The 17,508-nt window shown below is 42.0% G+C and overlaps 1 protein-coding gene and 1 long non-coding RNA gene across 5 annotated transcripts; both read left to right on the forward strand.

The window, feature by feature from the left end:
* The first annotated feature begins 252 nt into the window (after positions 1 to 252).
* Positions 253 to 6,235, forward strand: LOC136456533 (pseudo histidine-containing phosphotransfer protein 1). 3 transcript variants are annotated; one of them, XM_066456438.1, is made up of 6 exons: positions 253 to 401; positions 4,699 to 4,829; positions 4,942 to 5,010; positions 5,550 to 5,621; positions 5,722 to 5,794; positions 5,877 to 6,235. In XM_066456438.1, the coding sequence occupies exons 1-6, from the start codon at positions 375 to 377 to the stop codon at positions 5,925 to 5,927; spliced, it is 423 nt and encodes a 140-aa protein (XP_066312535.1). In that variant the 5' UTR covers positions 253 to 374; the 3' UTR covers positions 5,928 to 6,235. The 3 variants fall into 3 exon arrangements, with proteins under 3 accessions (XP_066312535.1, XP_066312534.1, XP_066312536.1); XM_066456437.1 differs by having other exon boundaries at positions 274 to 4,487; XM_066456439.1 differs by having other exon boundaries at positions 277 to 1,091.
* A 3,585-nt stretch (positions 6,236 to 9,820) lies between these two features.
* LOC136458975 (uncharacterized) lies at positions 9,821 to 12,432 on the forward strand. 2 transcript variants are annotated; one of them, XR_010760111.1, is made up of 3 exons: positions 9,821 to 10,332; positions 10,796 to 12,024; positions 12,125 to 12,432. It is a non-coding gene; the product is annotated as an uncharacterized lncRNA (long non-coding RNA). The 2 variants fall into 2 exon arrangements; XR_010760112.1 differs by having other exon boundaries at positions 9,821 to 10,090; positions 10,223 to 10,332; positions 10,796 to 12,432.
* Positions 12,433 to 17,508: the final 5,076 nt, after the last annotated feature.

The raw sequence follows: 17,508 nt of genomic DNA on the forward strand, positions 1-17,508 counted from the left end.
AAAAATAAGTGAGGATATTTTTAAAATAAAAAAAGGATTATTTTTTTTAAAAAAAAAGAGCGCCATGGTAAGGTCCAATTCCGACACATCGGCGGCCGCGACGATCCATAGCCGACCGGTCACCTGGCTCTCCACGTCTCCGCGTCGACGCAGAGCCAGCACAAAGTGCACAAATCGGCCACCCGCCGCCCCCGTCCCCTTCGTGCTGCGCGGCGGCGCGCCCCACTAGGTATCTCACTGACCACTTCACCCTCTGCCGGCGTCACCTTCCTAGGTCGCTTTGAGCTCCCACCGCCCTCCGATTCACGTCGCGCCGCGCGGGGAGATCGGGCCGGCGCACTCATCCGGACGGGGAGGATGCTATCGGGGAATCAATGTGTCGTTCTCTCATCTCTCGATTGGTCGGTACCCACGCCTTTCTTTTCCGCTCCCTACCGATGTCGCTAGGAGGGAATTGGTTCTGGTATGAGAGTGACACCAAACCAATCTAGAGGGACTGAGGGAGCATGACGGCTAAGACCGTGCGATCTTTATTTTCTAGTACTAGAATGAAAAAGATCGCTCCTGGCGGTTAAGCTTTAGTGCTCGTTTCTATATCATGTTTGGATAGTTGTCACTTGTGTGCACCTAGAGCTTGCTAAAATGAATTAAAATGCCATCCCACCTAATTATTAGCTGACCCAGAAAACCCCATTGGCTACTCACTTGCATCTCTAGCGCATAGCTTCAGAATCTGGAAGTGTGACTTCCAGTGAGTTAGTTGCTGAACTGCAGAAGATCATGCTGTGTCTGCTCACTATGTGCAGTGCATCTTAAAAGATTTGTGAATGTTTTGTTAGTGTTTTAGTGACCACAGGTTATATCCTCATCCAAAACTTAACTCTCGGTGCACCTTATCCAATGGAAGAGGAAAGTTTCTGATTTGTAAGTAAATTTTGAGTGGAGAAACAATTGGTCAAGTTGGTGCTTTCTAGGTGAGAACAGAAACCTACTAATGTGCCAAAAAGTAATGGAGCGTACACATCAAACCAAGCATCAAGGTTCCTTTCTGGAGCACTGTGGATGAGAAATCCATGAGGATGCTTTTGGAGGTACCGTGCACATCCAGTTCATGTTGTGCTATGCAGATGCTACTTTTAGATTGTGGAAAGTTAGTCTCTGATGCTATAAATGGATTGCTGAGTTCTGATAATGTGACCATGTGCAAGCTGTAGAGCATGGATGACCTTGATATGTGGAAGCCAGACATTATAGTGTGAAGTATTTACCAGGAAACACAAGCTTCAAAGTTCCAAATGCTAAAAAAACTTAGCTTTGTCCTGATGCTTATTCATGCACTAGAACTATCTTTTTATGTTTGATAAAAATGTCAAATTAGCAATCAAAATAGATTAGCTCCATTCTACAGTCCTTTAGCTGTTCTTCCAACTTCCAAGGCTCCCAGGTGATGACGCTTGTCAAGATGACAGCAGCTGCCAAGAAATCTTCCTAGTTTCTAGTTAGACGATGATGGGGGGAACTGGGAGATTAGATGGATGAGCTTAGGCTTGTCGAGTTTGTTAGCAGCTTTCCTTCCAGGAGATGTCATCCTTGTGGGTGTATCATCTTGATTTACATAGCATATAGAGCTTGAGAATTTTTGTTTTCATCTTGTTGGCCTACGAAAAGACGACATATTCAACAGCTAAGTGTCGCGGAAATGCGTATGTTGCGTTGGATTTGCGGTCATACAAGAAGGGATCGAGTTCGGAACGATGATATACGTGAGAGATTAGGGGTAGCGCCAATTGAAGAAAAGCTTGTCCAACACCGTTTGAGATGGTTTGGACATGTGCAACGGAGACCTCCAGATGCACCGGTGCGTAGTGGAATCCTAAGTCAGGATAGTAACGTGAAGAGAGGCAGAGGAAGACCGAAGTTGACTTGGGTAGAGGCAATAAAAGGAGACTTGAAAGGATGGAATATACCCAAAGACTTAGCCTTAGATAGGAGTGCTTGAAAGATAGCTATTCACGTGCCTGAACCTTGATTGCTTCTGTTGGGTTTCAACTCTAGCCTACCCCAACTTGTTTGGGACTTAAAGGCTTTGTTGTTGTTGTTGTTGTTGTTGTTGATTGAAGGGGCCATGTTCACTCTCCCTTTTCTACATAGAAAAGGACATAATGAATGACAAATAGATTTGTGGCAGAAGGAAAATTATTACCTTGAGAATACTCACTTATGAAATTGATAGAGACAACAGTATAGGAATGAACAGTTGGACCATATGCCTTGGGATATTTGTGAATATTTAGTCACCATGCGGGTAAGGTACTGACTGAATAGCTTGCATGCAGACAATGTTTGCTGTTTATTCATCTGTGGCAATGGCAATGACTCGTCCATAATTTTCTTTTTGCCGATATCCATTTCCTGTATAGGCTTTCTGTTTGTTTCGAATTTCTGATCCATGCCGTATTCCTCTTATCAAGTTGTGATGTTGACTTGGGGTGAACTGCAATCATCGGATCAATCATTGAATGAATCTCTTTTACCCCTTTTGCAAAAGACTGTTAGTTTGCCACGTGGTCCAATGCTCTGAGAGAACATTGGCTTGTGACAATTGGACCAAGCTGTTGAGGTCTATTCTTTGTCCTACTTTTCTTTGGCTGAGGCTCAAAGTAAGCATCTTGGCCCTATTCTAGTTATCAGTCATTCTCCCAGATTTTATCACCACATTTTGTTTGAACTTTGAGGGGCACAAAAAGACATCTTGTTCCAGCTTTCCCATTTGTCTGATTACATTCTATCCTGGGATTTGTCACGGGAGAATTTCTTGCGTAATCTTAGGATGTTGTTGTTTAAAGACCACGGCAGAAATTCTCTATTTCACTGACCCACAAAACAGACAAAAGGTACCATTACAACTGTATATAAGGTAAATATACTGATTTTTTGCACTTCCTTAAACAGACTAAACGGACACCAATTGTTTAGCTATTTATTCGAGCTAAACGGCCATTTAAACAGACTAAACGGTGATTAAACGGGATAAACGGCTGATTAAATGGACACGGCAAGCCACTGTGTAGCGTTTACACGGCGTGTAAATGAGCTAAATTGCCGCGTAGGTGAACAGTGATTAAACGATAGTTTGTTAAATGCTAATGATTACTTGATTAGCACATAATGAGAACCAAATATCTCTGGTGCTAAATCTTTTGATACCATGTATGGAGTTAGGAAAAGCTTCCATCTACATGATTCAGCTGTGTAGGCTGGTTGTAATGAAAGCTTTAAACTGTTTGTCTGTTGTAATTTTGAAGTAATTTAGGGTGCTTCAGCTTAACTAAATTGCATGATTGACCCATGTTTTCTAAGCTGCAATCTACAGACTTCTATGACTCTGTATTAAAATCATGCCTGAGACTTCTTCACTTGTTCTAGTAGTCCATGAATATGTTTTCTTTTGAGCAATCCAACGTGAGAAAATTTAGAAGTATACTGTATTAGATCTTAATTCTCTTCGCTCAGATGTGTTTAATTTTATGTGGGGGTGTCAAGTCAAATAATAATGCAGTATTGTATCATGTTTTACGTACACCTACAGAAAGCCGTTGTTGCTGGTCTCAGCTAATTCTATCTTTGATCGAGTTTATTCAGGGAAATTGTATGGATGCCATGAAATAGGTTAACTTTTGATAATTCCTAAAAGTAAGTTCCTTTAGGGGCCGTTTGGATCATTTCATTTTGGAGGAATTGGAATCTACTTAATGGATTAGGCTATTTGGCTTGGAATTTGACATTCCACAACTTTTCCAAGTTCACATATAAGCCTATCTCAAATTCATAGTGGAAGATGGAAATTGATTCTATAGATCACCATGCTATATTTCTACTCTCCAACTTATAGCACGCTCTTCAACTCACTTTCTTATAGTAGAAATGCAACATATAAGTATCTCCCTTGTATGGCTAACAATAACATACAAATATATTCCATATTATACAACCATATTAGCTTAATTAATCTATGCCTAAATTATAATTATTCGAATGAATTCAATTCCAAGGATCTAAACGGGGCCTTAATGATTTCTTTGCGATTGTTATAAACCAACATATACTCTTATAAAGAGATACAGGCTACAAGAATCCGCATCTATTCAAGTCACTCTCCAAAATGTGGATAGCTTGTGCACACCGTGGCAATCAAATCACCTGTGCATGCAAGATGCTTACATTTGTTATCCAGAAACTGGAATATCTAAGTTTCACTTATGTTCGGTAGACAAATAGTAACTGCCTCCTCCACTATATAAGCATATGGCTACGCTCAACTTTCTGTATCCATTCCCACCAGTTTACATATGTCTTGTACCTTGTGAAGTGTGTTCCTACCTGTATCACCTTCGCCTTGCCACCCTTTGGCTAGTTCATTCATACGAATGGATTATTCTAATTTGCGTCGCCAAGCTGCATCCATGAAAAAGAGTCTCTTTGATCAGGCCTGTATTATACTCTGGAGATTTCTAATCAATATTTTATCTTTATGCTTTCACAAGGACCTAGAAGTTTGATCATACCTTTTTCCTATGTATAAGCATGCCTGCTTTTGATCCCATCCGTGGCGGACACTATTCTATGCTGTTTTATGGTTTTCAATGTTTTCCTTTTATATACCAAATGCTGACTCAGTAAGTTTTATTTCATCGACAGGGGTACCTAGACGAGCAATTTTGCCAGGTGGAAGACTTGCAGGATGAAGCTAGTCCTAATTTTGCGGAAGAGGTTGTCACTTTGTTTTTCAAGGACTCAGCCAGGCTAATATCAAATGTTGAACAAGCTCTGTAAGTAAAACATGCATATCAAGGGAGAAGTGATTTCTTGTTCAAAAAGAAAGAAAATACGATGCAAGCAGAAGTGTTGAACTTGACTGATTAAAATTTTGTGACACTGCAGAGAAAAATACCCCAAAGATTTCAATAGATGGGATGCATACATGCAGCAGCTAAAAGGCAGCTGTTCCAGGTAGCTCTGGTGCTGCATCTGGATATATTTTTTCAGTTGCACATGATCCATGCTGTGTGACTGATTCAGTACAGCACACAGACCTTACTTTATAGTTTTGTGAATAATGAGGACTATGATGTTTAACTGAACATCCTGCAAAGTTGACACTATCCTTTTTGAAACAACTACTGCATGCTTCAGCTTCTTAAAAAAGTGGTGGTGGTGGTTGGGTGTGGGGGGGGGGGGGGGGGGGGGGGGGGGGGGGGGGGGGTGGATCTGAAGCATATCAGTGCCTCACTAATGACATGTCCAGTATGCTTGTAAACCAAGGTTCTTGGAGGCTTTAAGGTGGTCTGGTATCTCAGAGAAGAACTCATATTTTGTAGTTTTGCGTGCCAACCAAAAGCTTAACGTGTGCGAATGAACTTTTGTAAGCATGGCATGGTTCTGAATCAGATTATAAATAAAGCATAACTCTGACATCTGAACACATTATCATTCTTTTATATTTATATAAAGTTTGCGTGTGTTTGACGATGTTACAAAACTTGATGCAGCATTGGTGCTTCAAGGATGAAGAGTGAGTGCATGTCATTCAGGGATTACTGTGGACAGGGAAATGTTGAAGGGTCTGTATCTCTCTGACTTTTTAGTTCTTTCAGATTTTTGTCTCATGTCAAGAAATGAGAACAGCCATTGTTTACTCCTGTGGCATATTTCGGTTTGCAGTTGCATGAGATCGTTCCAGAAAGTGAAGAGGGAGCACGGTGCCCTGAGGCAGAAACTAGAGGCCTATTTCCAGGTAATCATCCACGATAAATCTCATCCATCGTTCTGTAGCTTGTGTCATGAGCCTGGATCTCAGTTTGTGTTAATACACACAGCTGCTACGACAAGCTGGTTCTGCTGGAGCTGCCACCAGGCCCGGGATGTAAGAACTAGGAGCAGGAAAAGGGAGTATGGCCCAAGAAGATAGCTCACTACAACTAACTGGCCCAGTGGCCCTGCTGCGCAGCAAGTAGGGGTCAGCATACGAAGCGAAACAAGAGATGATATGCATATGGATAGGCATAAAATTGTAATAAGAGATTATTTTTTCAAGAAAAAAAAAAGTAAGAGGAGAGGAAGGGATGGGAACCTTGTGTAGCTGTGAGTTTACAAGCTCGCCTGAAAGATGGTATTATTGTCTCATGTGTAATATATTCCTTCCATTCCAAAATAAATCAACTCCTGGAATCATCGTATCAAATTATCTTGAGTTTGACTAATTTTATAGTAAAGAACAATAATATTTATAACACCAAATAAGTAGATGATGAAAATATATTTCATGATGTATTTGATGATACTAATTTCGTGTCATAAATATTTATAATCTTTTCTATAAATTTGGTTAACACTACTACAAAACAAGGATATTGTTACACTTTCTTGTAACACATTCATCTATGTGTTTCTATGAAATTTCATAGTAACATAAAATAATGTGTTACAGACTTGGGTTGTAACACAAAACATGTGTTTTATAAAAATGTGTTACTGACAATAATTATAGTACACAAAATTAGTGTTACAAGTAAAATATGACAAAAGTGTTACTATACTGTAACACATAAATAGGAACATATAAAATATATAATAAATGTATGACATGTAGTAACACAAAATAATGTTGCAGTCCAAGTGTTACTAATCTTTAGCATGACGTGAAAAAATTACAAGAAAAATAAAAATTAGGTGACCACCAAGATTTTGAACCTACAACCTCACCACCAACCCCATGAGGATAACAACACCCTCACTACCACTGAACCACATATATGTTTGTGAAAGATATAGTATTTCATTTTATTTGTTACAGAAATCATGACTTGAGCTATCAAGATATAAATTTTGAATTGTTCAAACAAATTCGAATGGAAAAAAATGACCAAAACAAATGTTGTAGATCGCGATGAGTTCTATAACTTTGTTGTTGACGACTTTTTTTTGTTATTCAAACAAAGTCTGATGAAAAAATGACCAAAACAAAAGTTGTAGATTTGAATTAGTTCTAAAAACTTGTAGTTGACTACCTCTCCATTTAAAAATCATTACTTTCACAAAATTATATTTGAAGTTTTATATTTCAAAATTCAAATTTAGCATGGTGTGGAAAAATGACAAGAAAAATCTATTTGAAATCATTTACTATCTGAAAATTCTATTTGAAGTTTTTATATTTTAAAATTCAAATTTAGCATGGCGTGGAAAAAATGACAAGAACATTCTATTTGAAATCATTTGCTGTACCGAAACTCTATTTGAAGTTTTCATATTTCAAAATTGAAATTTAGTAGGGTGTGGAAAAAATGACAAGAAAAAATTATTTGAAATCATTTACTTCCCTAAAATTCTATTTAAAGTTTTCATATTAAATTAAATTCAAATTTAGCATGGCGTGGAAAAAATGACAAGAAAAATAAAAAAGAGATGGCCACCAAGATTTGAACCTGCAACCTCAATAATCTCCAACACCACCTAGTACCACTAAACCATTTGTGTATTTGTTGATGTTTTTGGTCATTTTATTTCTCAAGTAAATGGAGAATGAGAGCTCATCATATTTTGATTATTCAAACAAACTCGAATGAAGAAACAACTGAAACAAAAGTTATAGATTTGAATTAGTTCTGAAAATTCGTTGTTAACAACTTTTACATTTGAAATCCTTTACTATCATAAAATTATATTTGAAGTCTTTATTTTTTAAATTTCAAATTTAGCATGGTGTGGAAAAAATGGAAAGAAAAATCTATTTGAAATCGTTTACTATACCAAAATTCTATTTGAAGTTTTTATATTTTAAAATTCAAATTTAGCATGGCATGAAAAAGAATGACAAGAAAAATAAAAAACAAAACCCTAAGATTTGAACCTACAACCACACCAATCTCCAACACCAACACTACCACTACCACTACCACTAGACCACTTGCATGTTTATTAATGTTATTCGTCATTTTATTTCTCAAGTGAATGGAGAATGAGAGCTTATCATATTTTGAAATTCAAATTTTGAATTCTTCAAACAAACTCGAACGAAAAATAACCAAAACAAAAGTTGTAGATCTAGATGAGTTATAAAAATTTATAGTTGATGGCTTTTTCATTTGAAATCAGTTACTCTCCCTAAAATTTTAATCGAAATTCTCATAATTTGAAATTCAAAATTTTGAATTATTCAAACGAACTCGTATGGAGAAATGACTGAAGCCAAAGTTGTAGATCTCGATGTTGTAATTGACAACTTTTTCATTTAAATTCATTTACTGGTCAGTTTGTAGAATTATCTAACCAAATTTAGTTTTTATTACAATTATTCGCTGAATTACCATAGAATTAATGTAATAATATCTAAACTTGGTTAGAAAAATCTATAATTTGCGTGATAACATGATTTTGATGTCTAATAATTGACTAAAAATTTCAAATGATTTTAACAAAGCAATACTACATATTATTCACAAATGGACATATCACACACATAGTTATATGACTAAGTGAGAGATATTACTATATGTAGGATGTGTAGTCCTACTTTATTAAAATTATCTGACATTGTTTTGGAGTGCCTATGGACCCAAAATATGTTGTTGTGTCAGTTTACAGAATTATATGACCAAATTTAGTTATTTTGTAATTATTCATTGGATTAACATATAATAAATGTAATAATATCTAAACTTGGTTAGAAAAATCTATAAACATGCATGACAACATTATTTTGGTGTATAATCATTGTATAAAAATTTCAAATGATTTTAACTAAAATAGTATTGTACATTGTTCACAAATGGATATATCTTACACATAGTTGTAGGACTAAGTGAGAGATGTTTCTATCTATGAAGAAGATATAGTCCCACTTTATTAAAATTGCCTAAAAGTTTTATGCTATGCTTATGAACCCAAAATATGTTGTTGTCAGCTTGCATAATGATATGACCAAATTTTAGTTATTATTGTAATTATTAGTAGGATTACCATGGAATAAAAGTAATAATATCTAAACTTTGTAGGAAAAGTCTATAAGCATACATTTCTGTTTATTATTAAAATCACCTCAATATTGATTTACTGTGTCATAAATATTATACATAAAAAATCAAATTGACATAATAGCTACCGCGTAGAATGCTAAATGTGTGCTCCTCACAAAGTAATGAGACCAACAAACACCTCTCCCATATAAAATCTTGTGGCCGCACGCTCCTCAGAGCCCTAACTTCGTCTTCGATCCACCCTGATGGCCGCCTCAGACGAATTAGTGAAGGGACACACAGATTCGTACAAGTCACATACTGATCCGATAACACGTGGAGCACTGGAGTGCATAACCAAAGTTATCTATCTAGAAAAGCCAAAAACTCTTTTAATTTTTTTGAGACTAGACGCAGACGCTTACATACACGAGGGCACACTCACCCCTATGAACTCACGCACGCACACATAATTGGAATCCAACCAGCTAAGCTACGCTCAGTTCACAGAAAGTCTTTTAATTTAGAATGGAGGAAGTAGTAAAGTTCAAAAATAATTAAAACTCCAACATGTGTGTAGTAGATTATCTACAATAAATAGATCATGCTTATTTTTTTTTACATCTAATCTAATTAAAAGTTCAAAAAAGTCCCAAAACTCCATTATAGTTTGCCGTGAGCGGCTAACTTCCGATATCTCGCGCTCTATCTGTCACAACTACACCAAACCGTAGCCACGAGCCAAAAATTGGCTAGGTCCCGTGCTCATGCTTTTAAAAAAAATCCCAATCTCAAGCGACTTCAGTCCGCGCGTTCGCTCCTCAGTCCTCACCCAAAAATCCCTCCAACCTTTCTCTCCCTAATCCCACGTTAGCCGCCGCCCCCTTCAGAGTTCAGACCCCTCCATCGGTCGTGACCTCCTTGCTCGCGGGAGCGACCCCGACGCCGCCGTTCTCCGGCCACTGCCCATCGCCTGCATCATCCTCCTTCCCTCCGATGGAACGCGCCACAGCGGATCCACGCACTGGCATCCATGGGGAGCGGATCACCCTCCTCCTGCGTTTGGTCGCGCTCAGGTCCCCCGTTCGTACACCGCCGGCTGGATGCAGTTCCTCCACCGTGACAGTCATATCTAGGCTGTTGGTACGCGTTCCCATCCGTGCTCTCCGCCAAGCTCGATTGACGAGGCCTCTTCCACATCGATGCAGGGCGGATCTCTACGGCACGGGATGCGGCGGCGACACGGGATGCGGCACCAAGGCGGGCGGGCGGCGGCGCGGGATGGGGCACTAGCGTGGCTGGCAGCAGAGATCCAAAGGTGAAATTCGTGCCAAGTACCCAGCTTTTCCCTCACATTTGCAGCTTATCTCAGTGGTGAAATTCGTGGAGAGATGAAGACAGGTGTGCTTGTTTCTACACTTGCTGCTTATCTCAATGCTCTTACAAGGGAAGGGGTTCATGGTGCTATATGAAATCTGATCGTTTGAATTGATCATTTTCCTGTAAACCTAGTTGACTTAGTGGGATCCTCCTAAAATTCATACTGACTACTGATTTTCTGTTTCTGTAACACACGTGTGATCTCGTGCATGTTTACTCTACTATTTTTTATGCTTTTAAAAATAGATTGATTGTCAAACGTCGTTTTATGTTGTTTAAGCACGATTTATAGGAAACCATGATGCAGCAAACCTGTGGTTTAAATCTCAACTCTAAGCATTCTTGATTTGATATGGCTTTAAGAAAGTTTGGTTAACCTTGCTACAATTTTGTTTTTGCAGTCCTTCTGTTCATTTCAAGCTTCAGCAGCTTGCTCCATATCACACTTCTCCATTGTGCTTCCAGCGGCTAGAATACCTTGTGGTATTCTATTCATCTGTACAGCTGACAAGAAGCAGCAGCTCGACTGTATCAATTTTCAGAGATTCAGTTCGACTTCAGCAGCTTGCAAATAAACCTTGGACATCATGCCGTTTTTCATTGAATCAAATTTCCATTTGGTGCTGTAATTTTCACTTTCCTGTCTTCGGTTGGCTTCAGTGAACAAAACAAGTCATCTCGTTAACAGTAGAAAATCAACTATTTTATTTCTTCAGAGTTTCAGTTCTATAAAAGCAGCTTAGCTATTTTTGCTCTGCAGTTCACTTCTTCAGCAGGAGTACTGCTCGTCGGTTTATTTCTGCAGCTTGGTGCAGGCTGTCCAGCTCGACTATTTTTCTTTGACTGGCTAGAAGTTTTCTTCTCTGGTTTTCAGATCTTTAACAGTGATTTTTTTCAGCAATAGCATCATCAAGTGTTTATTCTCTCCCCTGGCTTGGTCATCAACAACAGCTGCTGCAATTCAGAGTGCTTGCTTTCTCATCTATCACAACTGCAGTAACTGATTAATGGAGAATCTCAGGAAGTGCACAGTATTAAATTCTCAAGCCTGTACATCATCTCACCCATAATTCCTGTGAATCTTTGTGAGCTATATATAGTGTTGCAATAGTCTTTGAACTTTTCATGCAATCATTAGCTTTGGACTAGTGAGCTTGATAATTATTTTCACATGTTTAACTAGACCTCTTATTAGCAGGCTTATTTGTGAATTGATTAATCTGCACCTATTGCTTTTCTTCCGCACTGCTTAGAGATTCCTAATTGCCTTTTCAGCAATCCTGTTTGCTGGAGTTTGGATCCAGTTTGGTACAGATCCTGTGTAACTTGAAAGTCTTAACATGATCCTCACAGTTAATAACTTAAGCAAGATTTTCATATACCATTTTATTCAAGCCATGAGATGTGTGTTTGTTCATTCCCATCTAAACTTAAAGATCAGTGCTAATTTATGTTTCTTTTTCTCTACCTTTTTTCTGATTAGTGTGAAGTACACCTATATTGGATTCAACATTTTCCTTCTATCTCCTTTAGAGTCTACTTTCTTAATAAAATTATGCTAATTTTTGCTTCTATTCTTTTAGAACCCAAGGAATTTACTTTTGTGTTTTACCGTCTTCAGAACTAGAGAGTAAGATGACCTACAACTTAATGATCCCTTTACCACATTACTTATATGTAAACAAAATTACCCAATAGATTAATGTAGTGATGTTTCTTGTATTTTTTAGGCAATATTTGAGAGGTTTGATCGTGATAGAAGTGGTAGAATTGACTCATCAGAACAATGTGATGGTCTTCTCACTCTGTCTCTCCAAACTTGAATGATTTTTTAAGCAGGAAGATAGAGTTTGAGTGGAGCACTCGAGTGATAGAATGGTCAATTCAAGCCAACCTTTGTGTAGTTGTAGACATAGCTTATTAGATTTTGACGTGGACAAGTACAAACAAGTGTGTGTCAAATACCTTTTGGGTTTGAAGTTTGAACAATGTGTGTAGCTAAGCTGAGTTTGATATGGGATGGTTTCATTCCAGATGTGTAAACAAATCATATTTTTGGTTTAATTGCTTTGTCAAAATGCTTTTTTAACCATATATTGTTTTGGAAAATTAATGATGTTCCAATATTGTTTGATGCTAGTAAATAAAGTGTTGCAATGTAAACTATCGGTATCATCATTTGGTGTTGGCAATATATATTCCATATCTATAGCAACCAAACATTTAGTGTGGCAACTAGCAATAGAGGGTTCCACATATAGCAACTAAACAACAAATGTGGCAATAGAGTGTTCCACCTATTGCAACACATTTAGGTTGTTGCATCAGAGGTGAATTCTAGTAGAGTAGACAATCACTGTAACACTAGGTAAATGTTCCAATAGATTAGTAATTGTGTTACAAACTACGCATTCTACTATAACATGAAGTGTTACTAGAGCAAAAAATATGTGTCGGTGCAGAAAGTGACCAACACGTAAATATTTGTAGTTTTGTCGTACATTGTGATCGGATGTGGCCTAGCACTCAATGACACATGGTTTATACTGGTTCAGGCAACGTGCCCTACGTTCAGTTTAAGTCGATTGGTGACTTTATTTTTGAACCTAGGTGCTCAAAGTTTGCTGTGGGGTTACAAACAAGAGGGAGTAAGATGCGGGTGCAAGAGGTTCGGTCGGACTTTGGATCAAAGGGTCGAGAGAGACGGGAGCTCCTACGTGCGCTAAGTATTTGAGTGTGTGCTCTGTTCTAACATGTATGGAAGGATATAAAGTACCCTTCTGACATGACCTGACAGTACTGTCCTATAGGTGTGTAGGGTATAGTCCTTGATATTGTGGTTGACTAGAGCGCCCTGCCTTACTTGCTTTGTTTGTTTCCTGGGTCTTCACCGAGCGGGCATCCTCAGTCGGTCGTTCCCTAGTCGACTCTGGCCTCCCGGTTAGAGAAGAGCTGTAAGCAGAGGTTTGGTGTACTCACAGTCGGAGAAGCGAGTCGGAGTCAGAGGCGAGCGTCGTCCTTTCTCAGCCAGGCCTTCCGGTCGGAGAGGTGGGCCGAAGTCGAAAGCGATAGAAGCGAGCGTCATTCCTCCTTGGCTAGGCCTTTTGGTCGGAGAGGCGGCTGGAGTTGGAAGCAAGCGTCGGAGTCAGAGGTGAGCTGGCCAGGCCTTCTAGTCAGAGAGGTGGGCTAGAGTCGAAAGCAAGCGTCATTCCTCCTTAGCCAGGCCTTCCGGTCGGAGAGGTGGGCTAGAGTCGAAAGCGAGCGTCGGTCCTCTCCTTGGCCAGGCCTTCCGATTGAAGATCACCCTTCTGGCCTATCGTTAGGTTTTTGGGCTAGCTCAGGAGTTGCGCGTCGTTCGCAATGTAGTTTGCTGGGCTGAGCTTTTGCTAGGAAGCAGGTCCATGAGGGACCTCGGGTTTATGAACCCGGCAGGAGCCCCCGGGCGATTTGGTTAGAATTGCCTAGGGGGTTTTTTGTCTTAACAGTGGGTGCGCGCTAGCGCACCCACGGGTGTAGCCCCCAAGCCCCCGGGTGATTTGGGTAGAATCGTCTAGGTTTTTTTGTTTTGCTAGCGAGGGAATTTTTGTTTCGACAATGGGTGCGCACGAGCGCACCCGTGGGTGTAGCCCCTGAGGCTATGTTCGACTGGCGAGTCGGTTGGTGGCTGAGCTTCTTGGTACTCTTCCCTAGGGCCACAGACTGTCATTCAGGGTGTTCACCCATGTTTGTCCCGCCCACAACCTGTGCCCCTGAGCCCCGTTGGGCTTGGCAGGGGTTGGTCTAGTTCCGTGCGTTGCCCCATCCATGGTTTTCGCAACCGAAGGGTCTGAGCTAACGTTGCTTGCCTTGATGGCTCGAGCGACGCACTCAGTGAGCTTCCTAACGGGCATGTTCGAGTGGAATCCGGGTCCGTCGTTCATGACAGGGTTGGAATAGCTCTCATGTGGCATTCCGCTGCTCCTTAACCCACATCCCGATAGATGCCCGGGTCGTTCTAGAGACCGACCTAGGTGGCCCGCTGGCCTCCCCTCAATGGAGATTCTATGGGCATGGCTCGAGATTAGGATCAAACGAGAAGGTTAAGATGATCTTGTCTGCTTCGGAATAGACTAGGCGAGGGCCGCTAGGGCTCATCTGCGTTTTCTCCCCTAGCTCTGTTTGATGCGAGGCAGCCTCGAGCCCTTTGTGGGCCAGCCTTTGAACCTCGGTCAGTCGTTGCTCATGTTGAATGAGGCAACTACCGTTTCATGACACAACACAAAGCGTTGTGATGCATTAGCTACATATGCGATGCTTTGGATGTATGGAATGAATGAATGATTATGTGAATGAATGTGTGAATGCATGTATGAGTATGGATGAATAAATGATCGCGTATCGAAAAAATAAAGTAGGAGGGATTGGTAGAGTTACCATGATGACCCGAGTGACAGGCCTAAGGAGTTTTTACCGGATATGTCCGAATGGGATCCACGCTCATCATTCATGACGGAGTCGGCGTGGCCCACATGGGCGTCCCTCTGCTCCTTACTTGTCCCTCGGTGTTCGTCTGAGCTATCCGATCGACTCAGGAAGCTCCTTACCCATTGTTGGGCCTTTGCAAGTCTTGCTTGGGAAGGTGGAGAGCCACCTACATGTAGTCACGCCTTTTTCCCATGCTCGGCATGCGGTAGTGGTGGTCCATGCCCTGGCCATGTCTTGTCTAACCAGGTGCCGTCTCATCGGGCATGGCGCATCCCATCGGTCAGGACGTGTCCCATCATGTTCCATCCGCATTGAATAGGGGAAGGGAGAGGGTTTTTTGCCCCAATCCTTCGCCTTTCCCCAACTGTTGCGCCTCCTCTTTAAATATGGGAAGGGAGAGGGCTTTCATCCCGTTCCTTCGCCTATTCTCCATCTGCCGCCTTTCCTCCTTTCTTCTCGCCAAGAGCGTTCGTGTGCCATGGAGGTTCCTAGGAGAAAAAGGGGAGAGAAGTGTCGGTGCAGAAAGTGACCAACACGTAAAGATTTGTAGTTTTGCCATACATTGTGATCGGATGTGGCCTAGCACTCAATGACATAGGGTTTATACTAGTTTAGGCAACGTGCCCTACGTCCAGTTTGAGTTGGTCGGTGACTTTATTCCTGAGTCTAGGTGCTCAAAGTTTGCTGTGGGGTTACAAACAAGAGGGAGTAAGATGGGGGGCGCAAGCGGTCCGGTCGAACTCTAGACCGAAGGGTCGAGAGTGACAGGAGCTCCTGCGTGCACTAAGTATTTGAGCGTGTGCTCTGTTGTGATCGTCTTGATCGTGTCGATCATGTGTGTTCAAATCATCTTAGAGTCGATTGATCCTTATTGGGAGGCAGGCCATCCCCTTTTATAGATAAAGGGTACAACCTTACAAGTGAGAGAGGGAGAGTTTTCGTGTCGGGTACAATGATGATTGTAGGCGCCCACAACACTGTTGATGTCCAGATGCATGTGATAGGCTCCATCATGATCTTCTGGTGTGGCCAATGTCGACACCTACCATACTGTAGGATAAATGTCGGCGCCCATAACACTATTGGTGTTCTGACATGTCTAGAAATATATAAAGTACCCTTCTGACATGACCTGATAGTACTGTCCTATAGGTGTGCAGGGTATGGTCCCTGATGTTGCGATTGATTAAAGTGCCCTGCTTACTTGCTCTGTCCATTTCCTGGGTTTTCACCGAGCGGGCGTCCCTAGTCAGTCATTTCCCAGTTGGCTTCGGCCTCTCGATCAGAGAAGCGTTGCTAGCAGAGGTTCGATGTACTTCTAGTTGGAGAAGCGAGTTGGAGTCGTAGGTGAGCGTCGTTCCTTCTTAGCCAGGCCTTCTGGTCAGAGAGGTGGGCCAGAGTCGGAAGCGAGCGCCGGAGTCAGAGGTGAGCCAACCACACCTTTCGATTGGAGAGGCGGGCTGGAGTCGGAAGTAAGCGTCGTTCCTCCTTGCCCAGGCCTTTCAGTCGAAGAGGTGGGCTGGAGTCAGAAATGAGCGTTGTTCCTCCTTGGCCAGACCTTCTGGCCTGATGTTTAGGTTTTTGGGCCAACCCAGGAGTTTGCGCGTCGTTCGCAACGTTGTCTGCTGGGCCGAGCTTTTGCTGGGAAGCAAGTCCATGAGGGACCCCGGGTTTATGAACCCGATAGGAGGTCCTGAGCCCCTGAGTGATTTGGGTAGAATCGCCTAGGGGATTTTCTTGGTTTTGATGACGGGTGCGCGCGAGCACACCCGCGGGTGTAGCCCTCGAGCCCCCAGGTGATTCGAGTAGAATCGTCCGGGGGGTTTTCATGTTGCCAGCGGGGAATTTTTTATTTTGACAGCGGGTGCGTGCGAGCGCACCCGTGGGTGTTGCCCCTGAGCCCCCAGACGATTTGGGCAGAATTGCCTAGGGGGTTTTTATCAGTGGGCATGTGTGTGTGCACCTTGGTGGGCGTAGCCTCATCTTTCTAGTTTCTGGCCCATCGTTTGTAGGAGCACGGTCCCGGGTGTTTGGTCATGGCCGAGGGACTGGGCGAGATGGGGTCATCAACTAGGGCGTCAGGTGCGCTGAGGTTTTGGGTGAGCCGAAGTCGTGGATCTAGGGATCAGGCGAGTCGGAGTCGCTAACCAAGGCGTCGATCACGCCAATGGATCGAACGAGATGGACTCATGTATCTAGGCGTTGGGCGCAACCAAGGGACAGCCGAGGGATCGGTCGAGATGGACTCATGGATCTAGGCGTCGGACATGCCGAGGGATTAGGCGAGTCAGAGTCATGGACCCAGGCATCGGGTGCCGAGCGTAGCCGAGGCGTTGGCGTCCTAAGCCCCTAAGCCTTGTTGGGCCTAGTAGGGGTTAGTTGAGTTTTGTGCGTTACCCCGTCTGTGGTTTTCACAACCGAAGGGGCTAAGCTAACGTCGCTTGCCTTGATGGCTCGAGTGACGTGCTTAGTGAGCTCGCTAACGGGTATGTTCGGGGTGGAATCTGGGTTCATCGTTCGTGATGGGGTCGGCATAGCCCTCATGTGGCATTCCACTGCTCCTTAACCTGAGTCTCGGTAGATGCCCGGGTTGTTCTAGAGACCGACCCAGGTGGCCCACTGGCCTCCCCTCGATGGAGATTCTGTGGGC

The sequence above is a fragment of the Miscanthus floridulus genome, chromosome 6 (genome assembly GCF_019320115.1).
Source record: "Miscanthus floridulus cultivar M001 chromosome 6, ASM1932011v1, whole genome shotgun sequence".
NCBI classification, from domain to species: domain Eukaryota; kingdom Viridiplantae; phylum Streptophyta; class Magnoliopsida; order Poales; family Poaceae; genus Miscanthus; species Miscanthus floridulus.

What these genes read in the sequence shown, in the direction of transcription:
- LOC136456533 (XM_066456437.1), top strand. Translation starts at nt 4,428, where the DNA reads ATGGATTATTCTAATTTGCGTCGCCAAGCTGCATCCATGAAAAAGAGT. An exon ending in TCAAATGTTGAACAAGCTCT is followed by an intron (nt 4,830 to 4,941) that starts GTAAGTAAAACA and finishes GTGACACTGCAG; the next exon opens with AGAAAAATACCCCAAAGATT. An exon ending in AACTAGAGGCCTATTTCCAG is followed by an intron (nt 5,795 to 5,876) that starts GTAATCATCCAC and finishes TAATACACACAG; the next exon opens with CTGCTACGACAAGCTGGTTC.